Source organism: Thamnophis sirtalis, unplaced genomic scaffold (assembly GCF_051295495.1).
Source record: "Thamnophis sirtalis isolate CommonGarterSnake01/CBP01778 unplaced genomic scaffold, rThaSir2_p1.2 scaffold_3, whole genome shotgun sequence".
Lineage (NCBI taxonomy): Eukaryota > Metazoa > Chordata > Lepidosauria > Squamata > Natricidae > Thamnophis > Thamnophis sirtalis.
Window position 1 is genome coordinate 51,706,472 of NW_028261383.1, and position 27,376 is coordinate 51,733,847.

A 27,376-nucleotide genomic window follows, 5' to 3' on the forward strand; every position below is an offset into this window, starting at 1 on the left:
TCAAGTCTACTAGCCCTCAATTTACAACCATGATTGAGCCCAAGATAGTTGTTAAGTGAGTTTTTTCCCCATTTTATGTTCTTTCTTTTCACAGTTATTAAGTGAATCATTGCACTTGTGAAGCTAGAAACATGGTTGTTAAGTGGGTCTGGCTTCCCTATTGACTTTGCTTGTCAGAAGGTCACAAAAGGACATCACATGACTGCTCAAATATGAGCTAGTTGCCAAGTATCTGAATTTTGATCACACAATTGACCACAGGAATGCTGCAATGGTCGTGTGAAAAACAGCACTTTTTTTCAGTGCTGTTGCAATTTGAACAGTTAAATGAATTGTTGTAATTCAAAGATTATCTGTACTTATACAAATACAATAGCAGAGTTGGAAGGGACCTTGAAGGTCTTCTAGTCCAACCCCCTGCCTAGGCAGGAAATCCTATACCATTTCAGACAGATGGCTATCCAATATCTTAATATCTCCAATATCTTACTTCAAAAAATGAGGCTGAGAATTTTCTCACACTTGACCAAATAGAAGAAAAAGCTGCTGGAAGGCAGAAATGCTACCATGTGCTTTAGGCAGGATGGCAAGATAACAGCTCTAGAATCTTAATTGTATAATTAGGTGCTTTCTTAGAATTTAGTTGGCTTTGAACATGTCAAGCGAGGAATTCTATATGAATCTTGATGGAAATGGAAATGTCAAAAACTCATTTTGAAACGTGAATGTGAAGTCAGATTCACTCCTATGCTTTATAGCCTTCTGAAAACAACTAGCCTGGGGCCCCAATGGGAGTGTGGCATGTTGAAGGTGGCTAATGGACTAGAGAACACCCCAATTCCTCTCTGTGGATGCTTTGCTTCCTCCCTCTTTATCCTGATTAGTTTTATTTTAATTGATTTTTTTTAAATGTAAGTTATTTATTGTTTTTAATGTTTTATTTTGTATTTTATTCAAGCCACCTAGAGTCGCGAGATGGGTTGGCACACAAGTTTGATAAACAAATAAAGAAACAAACTCCAAAGTACTTTAGGTTAGAGTTAAACCACATATACTAAACATCAGAGAATAATGACATTTTTTTATTTTTACTTAGCTACACATAAGTACACCAAAATTCACTTATCCGTTCCTCCTTTACCTTTGTTTTCTTTTTAAACCCAATCTAAGTATTGGTAGTGAATTTAAGCTTTGCCCACAAACAAAGACAATATTCTTGCTCTATGATAAATAAAATCCAGAAGGCAATCATGCATTACATCTTTAATGTATTGAATAGTTTAGCCCTAAGTTACATGGAATGTGGCTGAATTTATGCATACATATATTATCAGGGCTGTGCAAAATTTATTTGCTGACTTTCACCATGCTTCTTTTTTCCCCAGGAATGAGCTAGCAGGCATATTAATATACAACCAATTTAAAGAGTACTCAGGAGAATAGTGTTATCAGTGTCAGACAGTGATTTGATTTGGGTAGACAGTGTTTAATATTGAATCCCTTCTTTTTCTCTGGAGATTTATTTTAATGCTCCACAAACTTTTACATACAATTATAACTGATCCATTTTTCAACAAATTTTAATAGATGTTTGTAAAAACAAGAGCAAAAACTTTCTGGCAGTTAGAAAGTCTAGAAATCTTAGAAATGGAGAAAAATGTGCATATAGTTTCCACCTTTTTCTTCTCTTAATTGCCATTATTTCATTATTATTATTACTATTATTGTTATTACATATCGTGGATATGTTTGCTATTTTGCAAGAGTTCAAGGATATATATATATTGATAGATAGATAGATAGATAGATAGATAGATAGATAGATAGATAGAGAGATAGAGAGAGAGAGAGAGAGAGAGAGAGAGAGAGAGAGAGAGAAAGACAGAGACAGAGACAGAGACAGAGAGAGATACATATACATATACATATACATATACATATACATATACATATACATATACATATACATATACATATACATATACATATACATATACATATACATATACATATACATATACATATACATATACATATACATATAACATTCCGTCATTCAAATTGTCCATACCACAGCTTAGTTTTCCCTTTTCTATTTTGGCTGAAATGCTGTTCAAATCTGGGTAATAAAAATAAAACCAAAATATTAACTTAAAATCACGATAAACAAAACAATATTCCCTAATATTCCCTCACCCATAAAAATCTACCTTGCTCATCAGTTAGCATTAATTGGGGTTTATATAATAACTCACTTTTTCTGTTCTTGCTGGGGAAAAACCCCATTTTTTTAATCAATCAAGTTTTTTTAATATTTTATTTCAATATGTTTCTTGTAAGCAAATTATATTTTTTCAAATAATATTTTTTCTCAAGGGAATTTGCTTCAGTTATATTCCACATTAGACATTTGTAACCCATAATCAGGCTCAACATTTAGTGAGAGATAAAGATATCTCTAGTGCCTAGTTCAGTATAATCCCTTTTAATTTCCCACATCAGCTGTTGGAGTTTTTGTTTAGTTTCAACTAACATTTCCATATGAATCTCTCCTCTTCAATATTTTGTATAAATTTCCTGGCCTTCTGGACAGTTCAATCAACATCTCTGCTATTTAAAAGTATAAATCACACCTTTTTTCAGTTGGAAGCAAACTTTTTTTATATAGACAACAGAACCTGTTTTTTGTTTACAAAAGATAGACATATCAACAAAAGATAAAGGCAATATGAACTAGATTATGATGTTGACTGTAGCTATAGAGATACTGACTATGATATTTGTCTATAACTATGGAATGTTATTTTAGACAAAAATATTAAGAGCAGAGGAAGGCAAAATAGCAAGCCTAAAGGATACCAATATATCATAAAGACAATTAAAGCAACTACTTCAGGATGCACCCACTGCTCTAGAACAACTGCTTTCTTAAGCTTCTGTATACATAAATAAATGAAAAATCACGTATTTGTCTATAATTGTATATAAATGGCTTTTTATGCAAAGGTAAAGGAAAATTGTCCTTTATTCATGGTACTTCATGGCCAAATACATATGGCACTTTGAACAACTTTACATAAGTGGTATGGTATTGACTTATTCCTGATTTCTTCCCTGTATGGTCTTAGCCCCATATTGTTTGATGGTTTTCTCACTCATGTACTCGTGTACTTAGCTGTTCAAGATCAGTTTGCTGGCTTAGATGTGAAAATAACCCAATCTATTTATTTTATTTATTACTTAAATTTGCATACCATTCACCTCTGTTTAAACCTGATGTGTTTGGGAAGAAATAAAATGTATTTATTCATTTCCAATATCTCTATGATCCATATATGTTCTTTATGCTCTACATATGACCCATCAACCAATAGGTGACTATTGATGTATTTTGATATGTTTATATACTAAAACAAAGAAAATAAGACAAAACAAAATTCCTAACATTTTAAGGGGATATACTGTATATATGACAGAGTGAAGAAATGATGAGGGAAAGAAGGAGATTGTATTATATTGTATTAAAAATAGTGTTTTGTGTGCTAGTTTATATCTCACCACCCTTCATATCCAAATACATGGACTTTTAATTATCACAGAGAAACCTTAGCATCTTTGCAAGGTCCATCGTTTCTGTCCTACGTCCTCTTTGGTTGAGTTAGTACCTAAACAATGCTATTCTGCATGGCCAAATTTGATAAGTGGGGTTGTAGAGGACCTTAAAATAAATCAATTCCTTTTATGTACAAACACAATCAAAGGATAGCCTGATAAATATGACATCATGATAATAGCATGGTTCTTGGCAAGCATCTCTCCACAATTTTGAAGGAAGGTACTAGGTGCTTGGCAACTCACCATCCATATAAAAAGTGAACAGAGAAAGAAATCGCACCAAGTCATGCTTTTCAACATCAATTATGCCAAGGAAACCATTGAGTGGTTTACACTTTGCTCAGTGACAGCGGGATTTCAAAGTCAAACAAGGATCCTGCTGAAGGAGAAAATAAAAGTCCTGTTTACACATTCCAGCTATTCCAACAACACAATGAAAATGCAAATGTATAAAAGGGGCTATTACACAAATTTTAAGCTGAATAGCCCTATAATATTATAGGGAAGAAAATAGGAAAGCTGAAATAAATAAGAGTTTATGCACTTTCAAGTGAGTGAACATTCAGAATTATTTTACATAAATACAGAGAGAAGTGTTGAATTATATAATTATATTCTAGTTCATAATGGAAGACTATTAGAAAGCTGAAGGCACTAACTACTAAGCTATGTAATGGAGACATTCTGTAACTTTTAATTTTCAATCTATTCCTGTAGCAAAAGGAGGAGACATTGTTTGGAGTTTGGTGCTGATCATGACATTTGAAGTATTCAGAAATGGCAGCTGGGTGCAAAATGTGATAGCCAGGCTGCTAGCCAGTATAATAACTCCAGTTTGTAATAATGAGAGATCTGTATTGGTTGCCATTGGCTTCCCACAGTTTAAGATGATGTTCTTTAATTCTATGTGTGATACACTTAGAACTCTACTTTCCCCATTAGTCTTATACCTCATTCTTTCAATTCAGCATTATGATATGGCTCCTAAAATTGTGAGTCAAAGGCTAAATGCACCACTTCTCCTTCTTTTCCCTTCCCAGTCTGAATGTTCTTGAGATCTTTCTTCATACTCAACATTATTCATCTTGGAAAGGGGTCAACAAGAACCACTTGAGTGATTTTGCTGGACCGATGGCAGGTGGTTAAAGATGCCTACATAAACACATGCACACATGTACACATACACACCCACACACACACAGGGTGTGTGAGGGGAAATTCCTGGTCTTTCAAGCTATGTGTTCTGACCTAGGCTTCTTGAGACAGTAAAAAAGACATGTTTAGTCCCAAAAACCCTCTTTTTATTTCAACAGTGTGAATCATGTTCATTCACAGCCTGTAATGAGTCACAAATAGTTTGTAAAGTGTCTGACAGAATTCTGCCACAGTCCTTCTGGATAAGGCTGCTAAGCACCATCTTTATCTCCCTTGAAATGCTGCCGAAGACATGATTGCCAATTAGCTTTGCAAGGCCCCACGGAGCACAGAGTTTAAACCAACCAGAACGAACAAAGTTGCTTCCTGCAAAGGCTCACATTCCTTTGCTCCTCCTTTATGTCCTATAGGAGGGGCTAATCATCTCCAAGCCTTACTCCCAAGTTGCCTCTTTTGTCTTAACTGTTCTTGCCTTCTGGCAGCTCTCACACTGGGAACAGGCTCCTCCTGTTCCTCTGCCTTGCTGATGTCCGACTCTGGAGGCTCCAGAGACAGCACATAACTCCCTGATGGCCTTGGCCCCCTCTCTGCCCTTGACGCAGAGCCCTTGTCCGAGCCTTCCCCAGACTCTAAGACTGGCCCATGTTCCACTCCAACCTTCTCGCTGTCCGACTCTGCTGCGAGCTCCACAGGCTGCCGGTGAACCACAACACTATGGAACTCGACAGATATAAAGAAAAAAGGAGTTTTGGTGTTTTTTTTTATAGAAGCAAACTATTCACATTACAACCTTCATAAAATTTATTACTAAATTTTGTTTAGCTTCAACTTTCCTTTTTTCAAAAAAGTCATTCACCTTTTTGGTTATATGACACTTCAGCTTTAGCCTGTGTTTGTGGGCCAAACTTTTCTGATTAACTTTCCCCATCCAGTTCCTTCCCATTGCTGACCCCACATTGTCCAATTATATTTGAATAAATTGTTTTGGGAATTGACTCTTCAACAGTGAGCTGGTTGGTGATTCATTGCATTCCATTCCCAGCACTTTGACCTTGAGATGGTGTCTCTGGAAGGTATGACGAGTAGTTAGCCTCCCTCCCTCCCAATCAGCTCCCTTTCCCCATAGTTTATGGCAAATTAGCAGCTAGTGAATGTGAAGCTCAAGCATATGATGGAAGTTTTCACAGTGAGGTTGGGAGATTTGCAGCAAAGATGTAAAACAAGGTTTAATTTGAGTCTTCATACATGGAGTCTTTTCATTTTTGTTTTCTTTCTATAAATGCTTATGTACAGTGATCCTTAATGAGAGGCATAACACTCTGGAACTTCTTTAAAAAATTTAAAAAAATGTAATGAGATTAATCCTTGGTATACTATTATTTGTTTTAATGCTGCTATTAACTTTTTATCTACAGTTAGAAGGCTGTGTTGAAAATACAAAGAATTATAGAATGTCAATAATGGCATGCTCTGGAAAGAATTTCATTATTTTGATAAAGCCTAGGACTGTAAAATTATACTGTATTTCTACTTATTTATTTACAAGTCATATTTACACATTAACTAGTTGCAGAGGTGGGTTCCTACTGGTTCAGACCAGTTTGGCCGAGTAGGTAGTAACTCGGCCTGCCTAGAACCGGTTCTATCGGTGGTGGTGCCATTTTGATTTTTGGTTCTGCGCATACGCAGAACAATCTTCATTGCAAAAAAATATTATTTTTTCCCTTCTCTAACTTTGTGTGCATGAATGTGCATTTGCGCAACAAAAAATTGTGTGCTTATCCAGAAGTAATGCAGCAGGAAATCACCTCGACTAGTTAAGTTTCAACACCAATACAATTTTAAAGTACAATATAACCATCAACAGAAAAACATCAGATTGAAGCAGAATTTAAAAATTTAAATATTTAGGAAAGGAAAATACATAAGGAAAAGAATTCATGAGGATATTTTAGAATTAAAATAATTCGGTCTACCTGCTGTAGCAACTTTGGGAAATTTAGAAGGGCAACTCTGAAGATAATCTCAGGATGGTATTGCACGAGAATAGGGATTTGTGAGATTAATTATTTTCAGGTAATTGTTTTCAAGATAAATGTAATTAACAGACTTTAAAGCTTAACTAGCTTTTGAAGTGGGGATAGATTAGATGTTAGTGATATAAATAAATAATGTAATAAAATTAAATTCCATGAAGGTGCTAAGGCACCTCATCAGGTATCTTAGTCCAACCCCTTTCATTTGTAAAGTAAAACCAAACCTACCATCTATATAGTGGGGAGGAAGAATGTAAACATGATCAATAAAAAGTATATACAGTATATCACTGTTAGGGTCTCCACTATGCCTGAAGTTGCCACTCGATAGTCAGAGAACATATGTCAAAATAGTTTTCCTTCAAGAATTTTTGTTTTACCAATTGAATAAAAGACAAAAACAAAACATGTCAGGTAACAATTAATAAAGAGAATGGCACAAATAGGAAAAGATTAACAAGTGCTATTTAGCTTCTTCTTGTGGTGCTTCTATTACAATAGGTATTCCTAAATTTCCTAAGGAGAAAATTGACCCCATTGATGTAGAACATGGTGATGCAATGGTTTTGCGCTGCAATCCTCCCAAAGGCATTCCACCACTGCACATTTATTGGATGAATATTGGTAAGTGTCCGTCCTTTCCTCCTGACATCATTACAAATGAAATCGCTCTGCAAAAGTATTTCTATAATTTGAATTTAATTAAAATTGCATGTGGTTGATAAATGGCATTTTCTGTGGTTAACAGAATGCAGCAATAAACTGAAAATTACAGATAATGAATTAGAAAATGTTAATGCTAAACTTAAAAGGCAGCTGCAAAGATTAATGCTGTTCATTAAAACACTTACTAATCTTACATCGTGGAACAGGAGAATGTAATGAATTATATTTGGATTTCATTCAGTGAGTCACATTTCTGTATGTATCCAGTCCTGTCTTGAGCAAATGAGGTACTTGGTTTTACTGTTGATTTTCTCTAAAATTCCTAAGTGGACTTTTTCTAGCTTTTTTGCACTTTATTTTAAAATGGATTCATTTCCTCCCTTCTCCCTGAGAAATCTAACAAATAATAAAAAACCTAGCTTGTGAAAACGATTTACTATAAATACTAAAAAATCATGGCAATAAGAATTGTGGTAAAATCAGAAAAGCCTTGATACAGAACCCTTTGACATAAGAATGAGAGTAGTGTGAAAGATGCTCAGAGTGGTGAGGTTCAAATTTTTTTACTACCGGTTCTGTGGACTGGTTGCCTTTGGCATGGCTTGGTGGGCATGGCTTGGTGAGCGTGGGGAAGGATAGTGTAAAATCTCTATTCCCTCCCACTCCAGGGGAAGGTTACTGGAAAATCCCCAGTTCCTCCTTATCAGCTGGGACTCAGGAGGCAAATAATAGATGTGGGCGGAGCCAGTCAGAGGTGGTATTTACCGATTCTCCAAACTACTCAAAATTTCCACTACTGGTTCTCCAGAACTGTTCAGAACCTGCTGAATACCACCTCTGGATGCTCATCATAGTTGCACTTTCTAAAACCCTTATCTTTTAAGCGGCCCATCCAGGTAAGGGAAGCTGGCCCTTCAAACAGCTGTAGCTATTTCAGTTAAACGGGTTTTGGCTGAGGAAGGAGGAATCAGAATAAGGGGTTATTTGATGGAGCAGAAGAATCAGCATATATAGGCTAGCATGCAGCAGAGGGATGAAGTCACCAAAGAAACCATGATAAGACAGAAGGAGCAAGGCCAAACCCCTACTGAATTCAGTGGGGTGACAGTTCTTTTATCCTTTAGAGAGGCTTGTGCTAAGAACTAGTAGCATGTCATTTCTCTCATACAGTCCACGTTTCTCTCTTCTCAAGGTATTTTTTCCAACTCATTTTCAAATTAAAACATAGAATTAAATTATGGAATTAAGTATATAGCTCCATTTAGCACATTGGGCTGTTTTACACATAAGGTTAAATCATATAATGAGTTCGTCTACACAAATGTAAAAAAGAAAGAAAGAATAGACATTATACTTTTGTGTTATGTGCCATCCAAGCCTATTCTAAGTGACAGGATAAGTGGCTTCTTGACAGCCATGACATGTAGAATACAGGCCTGACTTGAATAATTCTTTAACAAATGCACAATGAAAACGGTGCATTATTTTGCAAAAAAAAAATTGCATTCTGTCACAGAAAAATGTATGCAATATCAAACTTGCAATACATATGCAGTATATATTTCATGGTTGGGAAGAGGGTATCCAGGCAGCTTGTTCTACTTGTGATTCCCCTCCCCCCTACATAACATAGTGGAAAACTAGCAAATATGCTTTACATTCTTTCAAGTCACATGCATTATTAATACCCAAGAGCTATTTCCTTACCTGGGATCAAGGGTCAGATACTGAACCATTACCATTTTTTTTTCCTTTTCAGATTTGCAGCATATCCCACAAGATGAAAGGGTCTCCATGGGCCTTAATGGGGATCTTTACTTTGCAAATGTGGATGAAAATGACAGTCGTAGTGATTATTGCTGCTTTGCTGCATTTCCAAAATTAAGAACGATTGTGCAGAAAATGTCAATGACATTGACAGTTACACGTTGTAAGTCTGGGAAATTGGTTCTCTTCTTTCCTTCTTTCTTTCTTCCTCTATCTTCCATCTGCCTTAATGTCTGCTTCCAACCTTTGGTTCTTTTGGTAATTCTTACATGTGACATGGGTTGTTTTTTATCATTATTTTTGCTGAAGAAATATATGCAAATGTATTCAATTCCACACTGCTGTCTTAGTGATGACAGCTAGGCCCAGCTCATAAAACTGCTGCAGCTGCTAGCTCGCCAAAAGATTTCTCTTGTTTTGTTCTGAACCTCAAAACTATAAAAAATTTAACCCTGATTGGGATGGAAATCAAATTCTTTTCAAAGCTACTAGATGATAATTTCCTTTAGATATAAATGGAAACTGAGAGTAATGTGTGCTTTCATGTTGAACTAACACAGGATATATTTATTGGAGGCACTTGTCGGCAATATATTTTATTTTCTCTTGAATGGAAAAGAAATGCCACCAAAATGAGAAGACAGAATGATTTGCAGGGATGTAGCAGCTAAGGGCCGCTAGCAAATTTGAAGGACTTCATTTGCAACTTCCATCTTTTTCTTCTTCTTGATTGTAACATATAAATTGATTGGTCTCCTCCTCCTTATGTAATTATTACAGGACAAATACCCACCTCCTTTCTGAACGATTTGCCATTTGATTAATTACCTTGGGAGGATTGTTAAAGTGATATCAAATCTTGGTGACCACCTGAATCTTCCTTGCTTTTTCCCCCCAATATGGAATTAGTTTATTATCTTCTGGGAGTATTTTTTTTTCACTGATTTTTTTTTAAATTTCCTAGAATATTCCATAACTCTGGAGTTTCCTGATGATATATCATCTGAGTGCTAGTTTTTTCTGCTTATCTTTTATGAGCTCAGTGAAGTTTAGCTAAGAGCTACTACCTGTGACTGAAGAATTGTCAGAAAATGCTTTATGTTGCTGAAAAAGACGTTGACTATGTCTGGTGTCTTGCCAAATTGGACTCTGTAGCAACATAAGATTGCCTTGGGTGGCAGTTTTAATATTACTACTATGATACCAGCTAGTTTCTTAGGTGGTTCATGGCAGCTGACCCACATAATCCACAAATGTTCTTAAGATACTGCCTCACTACATCCTTCAACATCTCATTTATTGCCAAAACCATACATGAACTTTGCTCACAACTGAGCAAATGTTATATAAATATTATACAACATATTTGAACAATATGATGGGGTAAGATTTTTTTGACATGAAACTACTTCTAACTAAACAGAAGAAGCTTAAATTTATTATTTCTGGATTTTTTAACATTTTTTGTGCATCTACAGTTCTTCTTATCTACACATTTATATTTAGCCCAGCTTAACTAGGTGGGATTTTCATTTAATAATCATCTATAGGGTTGTACAAAATGTTGACATATACATAAAACATTGAAAAGACTAAGCCACTGTGTGAAAATAAATAGGTTCTCCACTTATCTCAAGAAAGATAGGATTAAATTATTTCCCTACTAATTATTTTTTTAATGCAGAATAAAATTCATTTTTCCCACAGGACAATTCATCTTAGTCAGAAATAATTTTTTTCATTATATTATAATTGAGGATACATTTTACATTATTTTATCATTGTCAGCCTTGATTCTTCTACCCATTGTGATTGGAAAATATCTAAAAAATAAGGACACATAGTTTGTTTAACACATCTGTATGTCCCTGCAATAGAAAAAGTACTGAGTGATTCACATATGACAAAAACTAATACAACACAATCCACTTAGAAAAACAATAGCGCATAGCAATAGCACTTAGATTTATATCACATTTGATAGTGCTTGACAGCTCTCTCTAAGCAGTTTACAGAGTCAGCATTTTGTTCCCAACAATCTGGATCCTCATTTTACCAACCCCAGAAAGATGGAATTCTGAGTTAACCTGGAGACAGTGAGAATTGAACCGTTGACAGTCAGTAGAATTAACCAGCAATACTACCTTCTAACAACTGCACCACCATGGCTCTTCAAAATAAAAAACTTCTGTTATTATAAAGAAAATAAACTATGGCAACATGAAACCGAAACGCAATAAAAGCACCATCACCAAAAGCAAAACAAATTTAACATCAGCATCTCACCAATTAACTGGAGCTTCAATTTTTTGCTATCTGATTCCTATTTTGAGATAGGCGAACTGCTGCCAAATAATAGTATCCTTATGTACTGAGTGCAAGGCATATTATAGAAGGGAATTGGGGAATTCCCCTGGCTTTGTTATCCTTCCTTGCCTTCAAACAACAGTAGGTCCTGAAGAAACATCTACTACTTTGTCTTCGTAAAGTGGATTTGAATTGAAGAGGTGAGGTGAGATGTGATGGATGGGTAGACTGAAGGTTCATCACAAGCTTGTAGAACTGTTTTTCTTCCATGGGTGAAAGAAACCCACCTAATAATAGCAAGAGCATTCAGGCTTACATATTGTCCATTGCCTGTGACAACATATGTAGTGATAAGTAGTGGAGCAGCAAAAATTGAACCTCCAGTTAACTTGTTAATTTGTGATTTTTGGTGATGATAGCTATATTATGAGCGGTGGTGGCACAGTGTTTAGAATGCAGTTCTCGAGGGTGCTTCTGCTGACTGCCAGCTGCCTGCAATTTGGCAGGTCGAATCTCACCAAGTTCAAGGTTGACTCAGCCTTCCATCCTTCCGAGGTGGGTAAAATGAGGGCCCAGATTGTTGGGGGGCAATATGTTGACAGAGGGCTGTAAAGCACTATAAAGTGGTATATAGGTCTGAGTGTTATTTTGCTATTGCTATTGTGATTTGGTTTCATAAGAATTATCTGAAAGTGGAATAGGCTTTAAGTATTGATCAATCAGTCAACACAATCTTCTGTCAGGGTTGGCTGAAAGGACCATGATGGAAGAACATTTTAAAATATTAGCTAAATATGAGATCTTTTTGTATTTATGTCATTTGTACATGTGTTCATTATCATAGTGCTTGCTTGCATTGCATCTTCAACAATTATGGATTTTTTTTAAGGTGGAAATAATATGATCTCAGTCCAGGAGATCAGCAGAATAATCTAATTGCATTCAAATAGCATTTCTCCCCATCCCATTTTTTACAGAGCAGGATAATTTTAAAAATTTCAGTTTCATGAGATAGAACAAAGGAAGTTCACCTTGCAAATGGATCTACGTCAGCATAATCTGAATTTGTTACTTAGTTTGATTATATCCATCATTTATTTGATAAATTTCATCACCATTCATGTTTCCATTTGGTCTCCATTTCTGTCTGTTGCAGTAAAATATACTAATGATTCCAGTTCATCTAATGCGGCTAAGGGTAAGTTGTTACTGTTTAAAGTTTCATGCCTCAGCTTAGATTAAAATGAATAAAATATCCTAATTAAAATATATTGCATTTTACATAGAGACATGCAAATGACAGTGTGTGTAAGAGAGAGACAGGGGGAGAGGGAGGGAGTGAGTGAGAGTGTGAGTGTGAGTGTGAGTGTGAGTGTGAGTGTGAGTGTGAGTGAGTGAGTGAGAGTGAGTGAGTGAGAGAGAGAGAGAGAGAGAGAGAGAGAGAGAGAGAGAGAGAGAGAGAGAGAGAGAGAGATACTGTAGTTTCCAACCAGATAGATGAAAACATAAATTTGCTGTGATTACCCAATAAAACAGGAATAGAAAACTCCAAAGTCTGGATCTAGTCCAAGATTCCCCACTTTAGTCCATCTTTCTCCAATTAGATTGCTTAAAGATGGGGTGCCACCAAGTTGTTTTGAATTCCTAATGACCACCTAGATTTTCTCCAAAATCTCTAATAAGAAGCTGAACCCAAAAGATACTATTGAATTTTGCCAACCTCTTCCTGCTTATAATTTCCACGTTTCTCCCATGTTCCATGCTCATAGGAGAAAACAATTTAATCTTATTTTGAAAGTGGAACCATAATTAAGATAGCTAATTGGAAAGATGAAGAATATAATGTTTCTTTCTCCTGAAGGCTTTATCTTAATCTTTAGTAGACCAGATGACACTGAGGGATAGAGTCTCAGTAAGAGAAAGTCCTTTCTTCTCCAGATCCTGAAATTATCCAATATTTCTTCTTCCTCCTAATCTCCCCATCCTAGCAGTCTATTTAAGATGTTATCATTTCATCCACTTTCAAAGCTTTTAATTTGGAGCCCACAAATTTTACAATTATTTCTAATTGTACTATTCCTACAATGTAAAGAATATGCTGCACTCATACATTTTATCCCCAAATTACAATTAATATACCACATTCTATTGTATAGTGTTTGCAAATTTTAGAAGTATTTTCTAAAGCAGATGAAAAAAATGACCTAGCAGAAAAGAACATCTCATTATAATATGTAGAGCATATGAATGAATTAGCACTGATATTTTTATTGACCATGACTGATAGAATAAGGAAGAGTTGAATACATCTTATTTTGAGAGTTCTGAAATTACTTTTCTCCCTTTTAGCAAATTTAATCAAAGAAAGAAAACCCAAGCTACTTATCCCTGAATCTTCTGGTGCCAGTTCGGAAGTGACATTTATGAAAGGAATGGATCTTTTTCTGGAATGCATTGCTGAAGGACTGTGAGTATTCGTATTTTAGAACTGATTTTGAAAAATAACAGCAAATGATTCCTCAGCTTATAACAAATCATTGACTGTTCAAAGTTACAACATAACTGAAAAAAGTGATATATGGCCGTTGGGTCATCCCTATGATCACAATCAAATTCAGCTGGTTGGCAATCGATTCCTATGTATAATGGTTCATAAATATGTGGGGTCTTGCAATCAGCTTTTGCAATGTTTTGACAAGCAAAGTCTCACTTAGCAACATAAATTTTGATCTCAATTGTCGTTGAGGACTATCTGTAATTACAAGGAAGCAAAAGCAATTGATTTTTTTTAAAGTAGATACCTAAAGTTACAGAAAGATATTGTAAATATTTGGGCTTTGTTCTATAATCAGCCCCATTATATTTTAGGAACTTGGAACTGATAGTAACCTGACCCTTGGCATGCTGCCATCCCAGCAGATGGACACAAGAATAAGCTGACATGATTCTGCTCTGTTTATGCCATACACAGTGTTGGCAATAGCAAGGCCAGCTGGAAATGCTAAGTTAGCAGCCTGGCCTGAACGTCTCTCTTTCTTGTTATGAGAGTTCACAGTAATTCTGCAAAACACAAAGTTCCTTTTATATTTAATTGTCTGGAGAATTCATTCTGTCTAAGAAGACAAAGAATTGATTATTGCCCTTGCAGCAAAATCTTTAACCCCATTTATGATTTTAATGCCATTGTGGACTGGATGAAATAAGCTCAGCTTCTCAGTGGCACTCTGGACTACTTTTAATCTATAGTAGCCATTAGATAGTGTTGTGTATATTTTTACTTACTGTATCTTTCAGAATATAAGGTGCACCTTTTTCCCCCAAAAAAGAGGATGAAAATCTGGATGTGTCTTATACACTGAATACAACATTTTTGGTCCGAAACCCTGTCCCTTCACAAAAATGGACGTACAGAGAACTTGGGGGCCTGGAAAGTGCTCCTGGCGGCTGGGGAAGGAAAACAAGTGAAAATGGGCCCTTTTTTTGCTCGTTTTTGCCCTCCCAGCCCCCAGGAGCATTCTACAAGCATCCTAAAGGCTATGCATGCCCCCCCCCCTTTTGGAAAAAATGGGCCAGTTTTGTCAAAAAATAGGCTACTTTTTGCTTGTTTTTTCCCCCTCCAGCTCCCAGGAGCACTTTGCAGGCCTCTGAAACTCTCTGAATGCCCAGTTTTTCACAAAAAATGAGGCATGCAGAGGGTTTGGGAGACCTGCAGAGTGCAAAAACTTTTTTAAAAAAATTATCACTTCAAAATCTTGGTGCATCTTATACTCCAGGACATTTTATAGTCCGAGAAATATGGTACTTTGGATAAAAGACAATATAGTTTCTAAAATACAAATCTCATCGGTTTTTGCAAGAAAGTATTCAGATGATTATATGGCTGGTGATTTATTTAGTGTGATAGCCAAACTGAGTCAGTTATTGCTTAGAATAGCAAACATGTTACCATTATGTTACCAGCATGATTCAGAATACAGATACATATTCATGAAGGTATTTTTAAACATTGATCAATTTTATTGAACTGAATTGAACCCACAGTTACCACATATACAACAGTTTCTTCCATTGTTTTTCCCTCTAAATAAACATAAAGAATCCAAGTGTTTCAGCTATTTCTTCAGACCAGAGCAAAGATAGCAAATTTTAATTATTTAGCTGGGCAAAATTAATAATTCTATTCAAAATACAAAATGAAAACTACAGTAGAAATTAAATGACACCTCCAATCAACTGTAACTATGCATATTTGGTATCGCAGGCTTTGCTGATCCTGAGATTGTGGAAAATAGGAACCACATTTTGCTGAAGGACCTGCTTTAGCTAAAGGGGAGATGAGAGAAGATTTGAAAATGAGTATATAACAGTGAAAAGATTGCTAAAAGATATATTGAGGGGGAAAATGGCATCTGAGATAATTAGTAGAGCTTGATTCCTTAACTTAAGCAGAGTTTTCAAATAAAAGGAAAATGAATACCACAGCAGGAAAGGGGGGGGAAGTACACTCTATATTTGGTTTGTTTATCAATTTTTAAAACCACTCATCTCCATCACAGAGCCTTTGTATAACCTTCCTTGTATTGTCCTCAATACAAGGCAGTACAACTGAGGCAGTTTTATCTTGAAGGAAAAAAAGATATAGAGGCTTCACATTTTAGTACTCTTCTCTGCTTGTCCTTTTCTTTGTGGCAGCCATTTTCTCTTAAGTACAGTGGAATTTTTTGTTGAAAGCATCACCAGTGACTTTCTGCAGTTCCAATATGCTTCAATTCTGGTGGTGACCTAAGATTATCCTTTAAAAAAAAAGACTGTCATTACTCAACTAAACCTAAGAGGGTGCTGTAGTTTGCTTAAAAATGCTGCAATTAGCTCTGTGGCTCTCAAATCTATAGTCTGACATTGTGCAGTTGGACAACAGACCCTGTGGCCCTGAACTCTTTGGTTTGCAGTGCAATAATGCTTACATTTTCTTTTTTTAACAAACTAGCAGAATCCAGATCTTTGAATGCACATGTTGTTGCAGACAGATTCAGTTTATCTCTGATACTCCAAGCTCTTCATGACACAAGATGTGAACTGACTGTGTTTATTATGATGAGCTTGGAAAGAAAGCATATTGCAAGGAACATTACTATAACATAGGTAGATTCAATACCAACTTCTTCACATATAACACTGTTTTCATACAACATATTACTTGACTTCTAATATTCAGCCTTTTTGCCTTTTATCCTTCTTTTATCCAAAGTCTGATTAGAGAAAAAAATATTTTTAAAAACCAAATATTTGTGTAAATTCCATACACAACAGAGAAAGAGATACTCTGCAGTGCATATTTTGAAATAACGAACTTTTGTTGACTTGCAGATTGCAAATGTGGAATAAGACATATGTATGAGGAAGCATACTTTAGTTGTCTTTTCCGAAGGTTATTCCTAATCAGTGTTTAATCTTCATTTCATATCCAGTTCTTGGATGCACAAGACAAGAAAAATTAAAATAAGGCAAAAAACAGAATTTATAAAACAAACTATTATTTTACTCGCCTCCAAAACAATTGCAGCTCAGCAAACAACAGCTTATTGTGAAATATTGAACATCATAACATTTATTTACAATAAAAAGATCTATATGGTCACTCATTTTAAGCAACATTAGTCTATATAAGCATTTGTTGAATCTAGAACTCTTGACTGGCAGGTAAAGGCTCATGTTACTTTTTAACATAAACATTTTCTTTCTTTTTTAAATTCATCCAAGTCCAACACCCCATTTAACATGGAGAAGGATTAACAAAACCAGCATTTTCAGAGGAGTCGCTGAGAATTTTGGAAAAGTTTTGAAGATAGAACAAGTTACTAAAGATGATGAAGGAACCTATGAATGTGTAGCCTCAAATGATTTAGGAGAAACAAAGCATGAATTCAAAGTTCGTGTTGAAGGTAGGTTCAATGATCCCATAAATGACTCGGGGGGGGGGGGGTCTGTGTGTATGCATGTATCTTTCAGATAGATACAGTATATTATTTTTATTCATATCTAAATCCCACCTAGTGCTGGCTTTCCAAAGTCTAAGTAGTTTTCTTATCTAATGAACAGTATTCTTGATTTTCAAAATAATGTTAATCAAATAGAACATTTATTTAAAAGCCCGATGGCCTATTTTGACATGATTTTAATATGATTGTACACTATAAGCATTTAAGACTGCTTTGAGTAGAATATATACAGTATAAGAGAATTAAATATTAGAAAGCAATTTGTAATTGTTCATTTCTACTGTCATATGAATATTTACACAATTTTTTAATAAAAAAAATGAAGTTCAAAAATACAGTTATGTACAGGGTGTACATTTCTATGTGGTTATTTCAGTTTATATAATATTTAAGATTTCTTTTTACAGAAAACTATTCTGAAAGCAAACACATTAAAATCTTCTGAAATGGTTTCCTACATTGACCAGTATACATCAAATCAAATCTTAATTAAAGTCAAAGACCAACATAATGATCAGTACAGCGTATTTGATTCTCGGCTAAAATCAATCTCTTTTTTTTCACACTTATAACGTTTCTATGGAACAAATCATGCACAACTTATATGTGAAATTACTGCTGTCTCAACTGAAACAAATCATATTGGCTATGAAAGTTTTCTCCTCACATCAATTGTTTTGCACACAGATTTTTGTTGGAGAAAAACATATGTTCTGATGTACAAAATCAACGATTATGTCTATTCTCCACACATGACTTACTTTAAAAGATCATGGGAAATACAGATTTGGGAGGATACTTCAAAATAGTTATTAAATCTCTATAGCTTCCTCAACTGCAAGCAACAATTGGAAAAGGGAACACTTACAAAATTTGTTGTGGATATGCAACACCATTACCAAGGAATTCCAAAGTCAATACAGTGACATGTGAATGAAAATGAATAGATTTGCATTTTGGGCATAATGAAATTTAAGTAAATAATTCTAATGAAGAGCTCTTGTGCTAAAATCATTACAAATTTATTACTGATGCATAAAAACCTCACAAATATATTGCATCTTTGTTTTTTGCACTTCTCTTTTCCTCTGACAAGTTGTACTGAAATTTTCTTGTACATCTTTTTAACCATTCGTATTTTGTTCCCTTTCCTCTAAAAAGAAGAAAAATGCTCATAATAATGTCCAGGATAATGGCTTGTATTATAGTTGAAGACATGTAACTATTTCAATAAATTCAATTCACCAGAGAGCTAAAACTTTCCATGAAACTTTTTCTGATCAGACATCATAAAGCGACGCCAGATAAGCTTGCAAAAGTGAGAATGAAGTTAGGGAAACTAGGACAAAGATGGAATTCAGCAGGTTCTGACCAGTTCTGAAGAACTAGTAGCAGAAATTTTGAATAGTTCAGAGAACTGGTAAATACCACCTCTGACTGGCCCCGCCCCCATCTATTCTCTGCCTCCCACATCTCAGCTGATCGGAAGGAAATGGGGATTTTGCAGTATCCCTGGAGCGGGAAGGGAAAGATTTTATAGTATCCTTTCCCTGCCATGCATATCAAGCCATGCCACGCCCACCAAGCCACACCACACCCATCAAGCCATGCCACGCCCACCAAGCCACACCACACCCATCAAGCCATGCCATGCCCACCAAGCCACGCCACGCCGCACCTATAGAACCAGTAGTAAATATTTTTGAATCCCACCACTGAAATACATGACCTCATGGCTTGTTATATGTATATAGGGAAAGAAAACTGTTAGTAAAGCCAGATAGATTTTGGTACAGTATTACCTTATTAAATAGATTTAAATAATAATTTATTATGTTCTGTGATGTGTCATGCTTTATTTTTAAGCTCCCCATTCTCTTACTTTAGTTTTTTTTTCCTGGTGATTCTTTTCTTATAAGGTAAATTCTTTAGAAATGGCCTAGTATTATCTTAAATATATATTGTAGGACTTTCTGATTCTAATTCTTTCTTTCTTTAATGACCAACACATTGACCAAGAAAGCCTTGGTTTCCCCCATTGTTACATTCAATGTAAAGGACTACTGGGGTAATAAGTATCTGATAAAGCTGAACATCTATTAAACATGGATGGGTCTCTAAGCATGCATATTTTACATAATGTGTGCAAAATGATAAACTGGACATATTTTCATTTATTTATTAAACTTCTACATGGCCCATATCTCACATAAGTGACTCTGGGCTGCTGTGCCTAAATAGATGGTTGTGAATATACAGTTGTCAGTCACATTTAAAACATATTATACAAGGTTCATTAAATGGAAATATTGCTAAATAGCACTGAATACATCAATTGCCAGGGTAGACACATCATCATAAGACACTTCGTCTAGGTTAGCACAATATGTCCAAACAAAGAAAAACACATGGTTCAGTGTAATGTGTGAACCTAGTTAGAGTCAGAAGGCTGAAAATACAGCTTTTGGAGATAGGGAGTGGGGACAGATAAGGTAGCAGGCATAAGAATGATTAAGCACCTGCACTTTGTCATTATTTTTTCCAGCTTGTGAAGTTTATGGTTGGCCACTGAGGATTTTTTACACACATTTGCAGCCATTATGCAGCTGGCGTGTTGTGCAAATTTGCCATAATAATTAGAGATACATCTTAGTTTTTCTTGACATAATCAACTGTTTGACCTAAGAAAAATGAGCAAAACATTTAAATGAATATGCATGTTTCTTGTTTGGCTGTGATATATAAGCCTTCTTCTCTTACCCTCTCAGTACTAGAGGGAATTTATAGATTTTTAAAAAAAGCTTTTCAAGTAATTTTCTTCTTATTTAAAAAGACCACTTTTTAAGCACATTTGCAATAAAATTACTTATGCCTGTTCATTGGACTTTGTATAATATTGCTCATCCTGAAGTATGTTTCTGTGTGTATTTGTATTGGGCAGGCATGTATGGGACCAAGAAAATGAAAGATGCTGTCTAGGGTATGAAAATGTTTCTATAATTCAGATTACTATTAGATATAATTCCAGTTGGATTAAAATATCTCTACAATAGTTGTCTATTTTAACAAGCTGGAAGAAGTGTATGAACATGTACTGAGAACGTAAAGCGTTCAAAGTAAATGCAAAAGCTGCAAAATTTATCATATGGCTAAAGAAATCAGTGTAATTAAGCTGTATTAGAATTATGGTTCCAAATTCAATCAAAAACAATTGCTCTATTAAATAGGATACAGCAGATGTATGTACATCTGCATTTCCATAATGCCAGCATAGGGCAATATCATGAGCAATAAAATCTGCTAAACCAGCTTGGTGTGACTGACAAGATTTCTAGTTATTCTCAGAAGTTTTCTAAGCAATCTCTTTCCTCCCTAACTGCCACACACACTCCCAGTGTCTGACTCCTTGCCATTTCTTACATTTGTGGTCTGCAAAATGTCAGCACCATTAATCAGAGGTGACATTTCCATCCCTTTTTCTCATAACCTAAGAGCTAGTGCTCATTTGGTGGAAGTATTTCACATTGTCGACTTTATAGGCTACTAGCTGATAACCTGGCATTGTCCTGATATTTATTTATAGGAGAAAAATATCTGGACCAAACGTAATTTCTAATGTTGGATTTTTCCCCTTACCAGAGGGAGCCCCATTGTGGAGTACTGTGAAGCCGTTACCATGGCAACTCCACTGCGCTATATAGTAGAAGCCATTTTAAGGCACAACAGGCTGTATCTTAACAGAACACACACCCTGAGGGATGTTAGGGGTGTCTTAACCCCAAAGTTTTTTTTTTTTTACAGAGAATAAGTCATCTGTGTACCATGTTTGGTTGAAATTGCTCAAGGTGTTACAGAGTTACACTGGAACACACACACACACACACACACACACACACACACACAGGCATTTATAGATGATATAGATGATATAGATATAGATATAGATATAGATATAGATATAGATATAGATATAGATATAGATATAGATATAGATATAGATATAGATATAGATATAGATATAGATATAGATATAGATATAGATATAGATATAGATATAGATATAGATATAGATATAGATATAGATATAGATATAGATATAGATGATATAGATAGATATAGATATAGATATAGATATAGATATAGATATAGATATAGATATAGATATAGATATAGATATAGATATAGATATAGATATAGATATAGATATAGATATAGATATAGATATAGATATAGATATAGATATAGATATAGATATAGATATAGATATAGATATATAGATATATAGATATATAGATATAGATATAGATAATTGACTCCATTGGACCTTAGTCAAATTGCAACCAAGTTTTAATGTTATTACTATTTTTGTCTAAGGATATAGTCCTAGATAAAATATAAGTCAGTCCAGAAACAACTGGCTGCTTAGATGATTACTGTTCTTTTTACTCTATCCTGCTTTCTTTTGGTTGTAGGAAGAGAAAAATGTTTATACTGGAAATTTGGAATTTGTAGGAATGTAAACAGGAAATTTCAACTGAAATTTTATCTAATTCATTGTATGTATCCTGGAAACAGAAAGCAATTCCTTCAATACTTTCCTATTTTTTTCCATGCAATTTGATATGGATGTATTAAGGAACAGCATGAACTAAATAAACCTAAAATCAGAGCAAAAATGAAAATAAACTTGAAATTTGACAGATTTGACAAATCCCTTCTCTGGGATTTGTTTCCTTTTGCACAGGAAGATTAGAGAATAATTTGAAGATAGCAAATGCTTGACTATGCTTTCAGATAAAGATTGATGACAGAGATATTTACTTTCTATCACTTACATTCTTATTTTAAAATGAACACATGCTGGGGCACCTGGGAAAAACTGTTTTACTGTTTTCGGGGGTGGACAGCCCTGTTTATTACTAGTAAGACGATGCTTTTTCTATCAAAGGCCATTTCAAAGAGGAAGGAATATTTAGATAAGAAAGGGGTTAATTATAGGGCTGATGAGTTACTATTGTTTTCTTTGCATTTGTATAGTTCTGCTAGCTTTCTAAGGGTAGTCCTCGACTTACAACAGTTCATTTAGTGACCGTTCAAAGTTACAGCGGTACTGAAAAAAAATGACTTATGACCATTTTTCACATTTATGACTCTTGCAGCATCCCCATGGTCACATAATTTACATTTGGATGCTTGACTACTGGTGATGGTTGCAATGTCCCGGGGTCATGTGATCCCATTTTGCAACCTTCTGACAAGCAAAGTCAATGGGAAAATAAGTTTCACTTAATGACAGTGTTACTAATTTAACAACTGCAGGGATTCACTTAACAAACATGGCAAGAAAAATAGTAAAATGGGGCAAAACTCACTTTACAAATTTTTCACTCAGCAACATAAATTTTGGGCTTAATTGTGGTCATAAGTGGAGGATTACATGCACTTTTGATATGGTCAAATGACTATAATCGATAAAGTTTCTATTCTGTTTTACCATTTTCAGTTTCCCCACAACTTTTGCTAATGCTATTTCAACTATAGTCTTTGAAGAAAATTGTGGACTTTTTATCTGAGGGTACAAGGATTATTTTCTATACTTAATTCCTCTAGAAGTGAAGTAATATTACTTTAGAAAGTGAAAATGCCTGGAAGGCTATAATAAGGAAGTGAGGGAAGGTAAAAGAGGAATGGGGAAAGGATCTTTCTCACTTGTGCTGCTAATTAAATTTCCAAAGGATTACTTAACTTTAACCATTATGTGTGTCCTAGGTGAAGGACAGCAGTCTAGGTAAAAGAATTTAAAAGAAAATATGCCTTCTAGGGAAAATTTAAATTCCTATCTATCTAATATTGTGAATCTGTAGCTTCTCACTCTTTGTCTGTGTATGTGGTGTGTGTGTGTGTGTGTGTGTGTGTGTGTGTGTGTGTGTGTGTGTGTGTGTTTCAATCAGTCCAACATTCTAAATTAGAATACCCGTATATTAGGGAACAGAAAGAAGAAAATAATTTTTGACATTCATTAGCACTTTTCATTCTGAATTATTCCCAAGTAATTGTGCTTCTTCAAAGAATCAGACTAAGGAGCATAGCCAGATGGCTGCATTGAATTGCTACCTAACAGTCCTTGAACTAGCAAGAAAGTATGCCAACATAAAATTTTCTGCCCTGATTGTTGAGCCCTATTCTGCTAGAGAAAAAAAAATCAGGCTGCTGACACAAGCTGTCCTTGCAATTTTAACATAAAGAAAGTTGAAGAAAGCAACTTCTTCCAATTTAATTTGTCTTTCCATTAATCAGCACCTCCCAAAAGGAAAGCAGCCACAGACTGCGCCCTCTAATGGAGGTGAGATGTACAAGGTTAATTAGATGTTTAGAAGAGTGTGTTTTGCCACCTTCAAAATGTCAGACAAACAGCCAGTGGTGGGATTCAGCTGGTTCACACTGGTTCAAGTGAACCAGTTGTTAAATTACCTTCCCCCTCACACACTCACCCACTGTCAATGTGGATCCTGGGCACTGTGCTGTGCTGTAATGGACAAATGGGCAACAGAGTAGCTGGTGCAAGGAAAGGCTTTCCCTCTTTCTTCTCCCTGCTCCTCTTCCTTCCCTTATGTTGGTTCACCCAGGGTCACGTTGGCCATCACAAGAGGCTCATTTCACATGTGCGGCAGAGTTGGAGGATGGGAATGGGCCATGCCTCCCACAACAGCCAAACTGGGTGAACCAATTGTTAAATTATTTGAATCCCACCACTGCTAGCAGCATATCATGACCTATCAGTTCAGCTATTTCGGATCATGTGCCTAATGCTTTTCTGAAACTTATTACCAAACTAGACACTAATAGTTTAAGGGCATAAAAGTGGTGTACAGAATAAGGTAATTGAAACAATTGATATTGAGCTGGCTCAGTCTATGATTAATGCTGAAAAGGAATGAAAATTCCAGGAGCAAATCCAATAATCTGCAAACAGAACAATAGAACAATCCAAAATAGAACAATCAAAATTCTAACAAGTGCAATAATATCAAATTGCTTATTGGCAAAAGCAGGGGAAAAACTATAATGCAATCTGCAAACTATCTTAATGCACAGAAGCTACTGAATTAGATGCCACCTATTTTGTACTGGTGTGTCCAGTTTTTCCAAATGCTGAACCTTAAATTTTCCACCATTGTATCACATATTTGAGTATAGGTACACATTTTCATATCTATCAAGCTTCTAAGCTGAAGTGCTCTTCTGAAGTGTTAGCAATCCTTCCCAGTTTTGCATCATGTGCAGATTTGATCACTACTCCTTGTATCTCCTCATCTACATCATTTATAGAAATGTTGAAAAGCACTGGCCCAGGATAGAGCACTAAGGAAACCCTCTGAATGCCCCGCTCTGTCTAGACCAGGGATGTCAAACTCACATCATCATGTTGGTGTCACATGACATATTATGATTTTCCCCTCCTCTTCGGTAAACCAGGCATTTATACCCTATAACACATCTAAGTTTAGAGTTTGACAGCCCTGATTTAGACATAGATTTATTAAGATCCAAGTTGAACCAGAACCTGGTAAAGTTGCTCAAACAATCGAGAATCAGGACCAACCATACCACATTATTTCATTATATCAACAAAGAGGCTATGATCAATAGAATACATCCATAGAAATTCAAATGCAATGTATTCACAAAATTCCCTTGGTCTATTAATATAATCTCTTTGTTGGAAAAGAAAAAGAAAAGATGTAAGTTTGTCCGGCATGACTATTTTTAACAATCCCATGGTGGCTTTTAACTTTGTTCCTTTCTAAGTGCTTACAAATCCACTGTTAAATTATCCTTTACAGGATTTTCACAAGTGCTGATATCAAGCTGCTTGAGCTGTATTTTCCTGGGTTCGGCCCCTACTGTTATTTTTAACAAATGGAATAATGTTAACTATTCTCTAATACTTTGATACATCTCTTGTCCTTCAGAAATCCTCAAATTAACTAAAGTTTATAGACAGTGATTCTGAGATCATATCTGCTTGTTCCTTTAGCACTTTGAGATCCACATAATCAAAGCAGCTAGGCATTATCTCACCATTTTCTTACCTACTTTGGCCTGCATTTCTCTTCCGCTCCCCATGGTGTGATTTCTGACAGGTTGGACCATTTCCCCCTCTCATTTTGTAATCACATTATCATTAGTGGGACAGCTAAGTGATTAAGATGTCATTCAATTTGTTCTGTGCTGTAGAGTTTTTCAAAAAGTTCTTTGTTGCTAATTTTACATCCAGGAAAAAAACAACTCACATTTTTAAATATAAGTAATCAAATTAAAGATGCATTTTAGCTTTCCGCTGCTTTACAATATTAAATCAGGCAGTTAGTAACGTGAATGGAATATTTAAAAAGAACAAGGTGAGTAACAGGTAGGCATACATATCCAGCAACTTTAAAAAAAATATCTTTGCTTTGTTTTTGTCTCCTGACTTTATCCGAGCATATAATTTATCAGTATAGAACTGAGAAGGGTAAGCTTGCCCTAGTTTGACCACTATCATTGCCTTCTTTGGGAAAATCCCTTCAAATTAGATTTATTTGAAGTTTATTCTGACTTTGCAAAGTTCAAACAACCACAGCCCTGCTGGAAGAGAATATTGGCAGTTCAGGGTTGAAGTGTAGTGTCCTTGATGTTTTCTGAGCTTGGAATTTTCTTGCAGACACTTTGTTATCCAGTTAGATAATATAATCGGTGCTAGAAGGTAGCAGGTGTTCTGACCTAGGCTTCCCCAAAAAGCACAAAACAGAATCCTGGTCTTGAGAAAACCCCTTTTATTAAACGAATGTGAATTTCTCTCATTCACATTCAGCAAAGGCCTGGTAAACAGGCTTTCAAAATTTAAGACCAAAGACCTTATCTAGCTTAGAAAGCTGCCATGTAAATATTTTCCAATTGCAGTGCTGTGCAAGGAAAGAATTGACACAGAGTCTCTGAGATTCACAGACAGATCTTCACACTCCTGAAATGAATGAATGATAAACAAATGATTTTTTTTCACGCAAAAGCCCACTCCCCTTTCACTCCCCTTTTATTTCCTATGGGAGGGGCCATTTACTGTCCACCTGTGGCTTTATTCTCAAGTCGACCCTGATTTTTGAGCTGTTCTTTTCTTCTGATAGCTCTGAGCATGCTCACACTGAGAACAGGCTCCAGCTGTTTTTCTGCCTCACTGCTCTCTAGCTCCGAAGGCAGCTGAGAACTGTCAGACAGCCTTGGACCAATCTTTGCCTCTGATGCAGAGCTCTTGTATGAGTCTTCCCCAGCCTCCAAGACTGGCCCATTTCCTCCCCAACCTCCTCACTGTCTGACTCTGCTGCCAACTCCGCTGGCTGCTGGCAGACCACAACACTGGGGTTTGCTCTCTGTTTACTTCTAAATGCCACTCATATAAAAACAGATTCCCTTCCCTTCTAGTACAGATGAATAACTGGGTAATGAAATATCTGAAAGAAAACAATCAACTCAGACTCCACAATGATAGCACCTTCCCAATTTTGATCATTTGTGGACGAGGTAAAAATTACACTGTAAGCAGAAATATTATAAAGATGTGTCTCTAAATTAATAGCTCTTTTCAGCTCCCTCTTTATTACTGCTTACTACTCATATTTCTTTACATCTGAATTATTTAAACTTCTGTTAAGTTATATTGTACTTTACAAGGCTTCCTTGTGTATTTATAAATACAGAATTACTATCTAGCTCACCTGAAGAGACGATTGATTCATTCCATCATCTAGTCATAGAGTGATACCTTATATTTTTTACCTCTTTTTTTAATGTGTA

The 27,376-nt window shown here is 35.5% G+C and overlaps 1 protein-coding gene across 3 annotated transcripts in view; it reads left to right on the top strand.

Moving 5' to 3' along the window:
- The window catches only part of CHL1 (cell adhesion molecule L1 like), a 209,187-nt gene that overhangs the window by 128,665 nt on the left and 53,146 nt on the right, over window positions 1-27,376 (top strand). For 2 of the 3 annotated variants that reach the window (XM_087708892.1, XM_087708894.1), the window contains exons 5-9: window positions 7,308-7,430; window positions 9,232-9,402; window positions 12,703-12,744; window positions 13,896-14,013; window positions 17,307-17,488. In XM_087708892.1, coding sequence (XP_087565018.1) covers window positions 7,308-7,430; window positions 9,232-9,402; window positions 12,703-12,744; window positions 13,896-14,013; window positions 17,307-17,488 — 636 coding nt within the window. The remainder of the gene's footprint in view (window positions 1-7,307; window positions 7,431-9,231; window positions 9,403-12,702; window positions 12,745-13,895; window positions 14,014-17,306; window positions 17,489-27,376) is intronic. The other variant, XM_087708893.1, reaches the window with a different exon arrangement.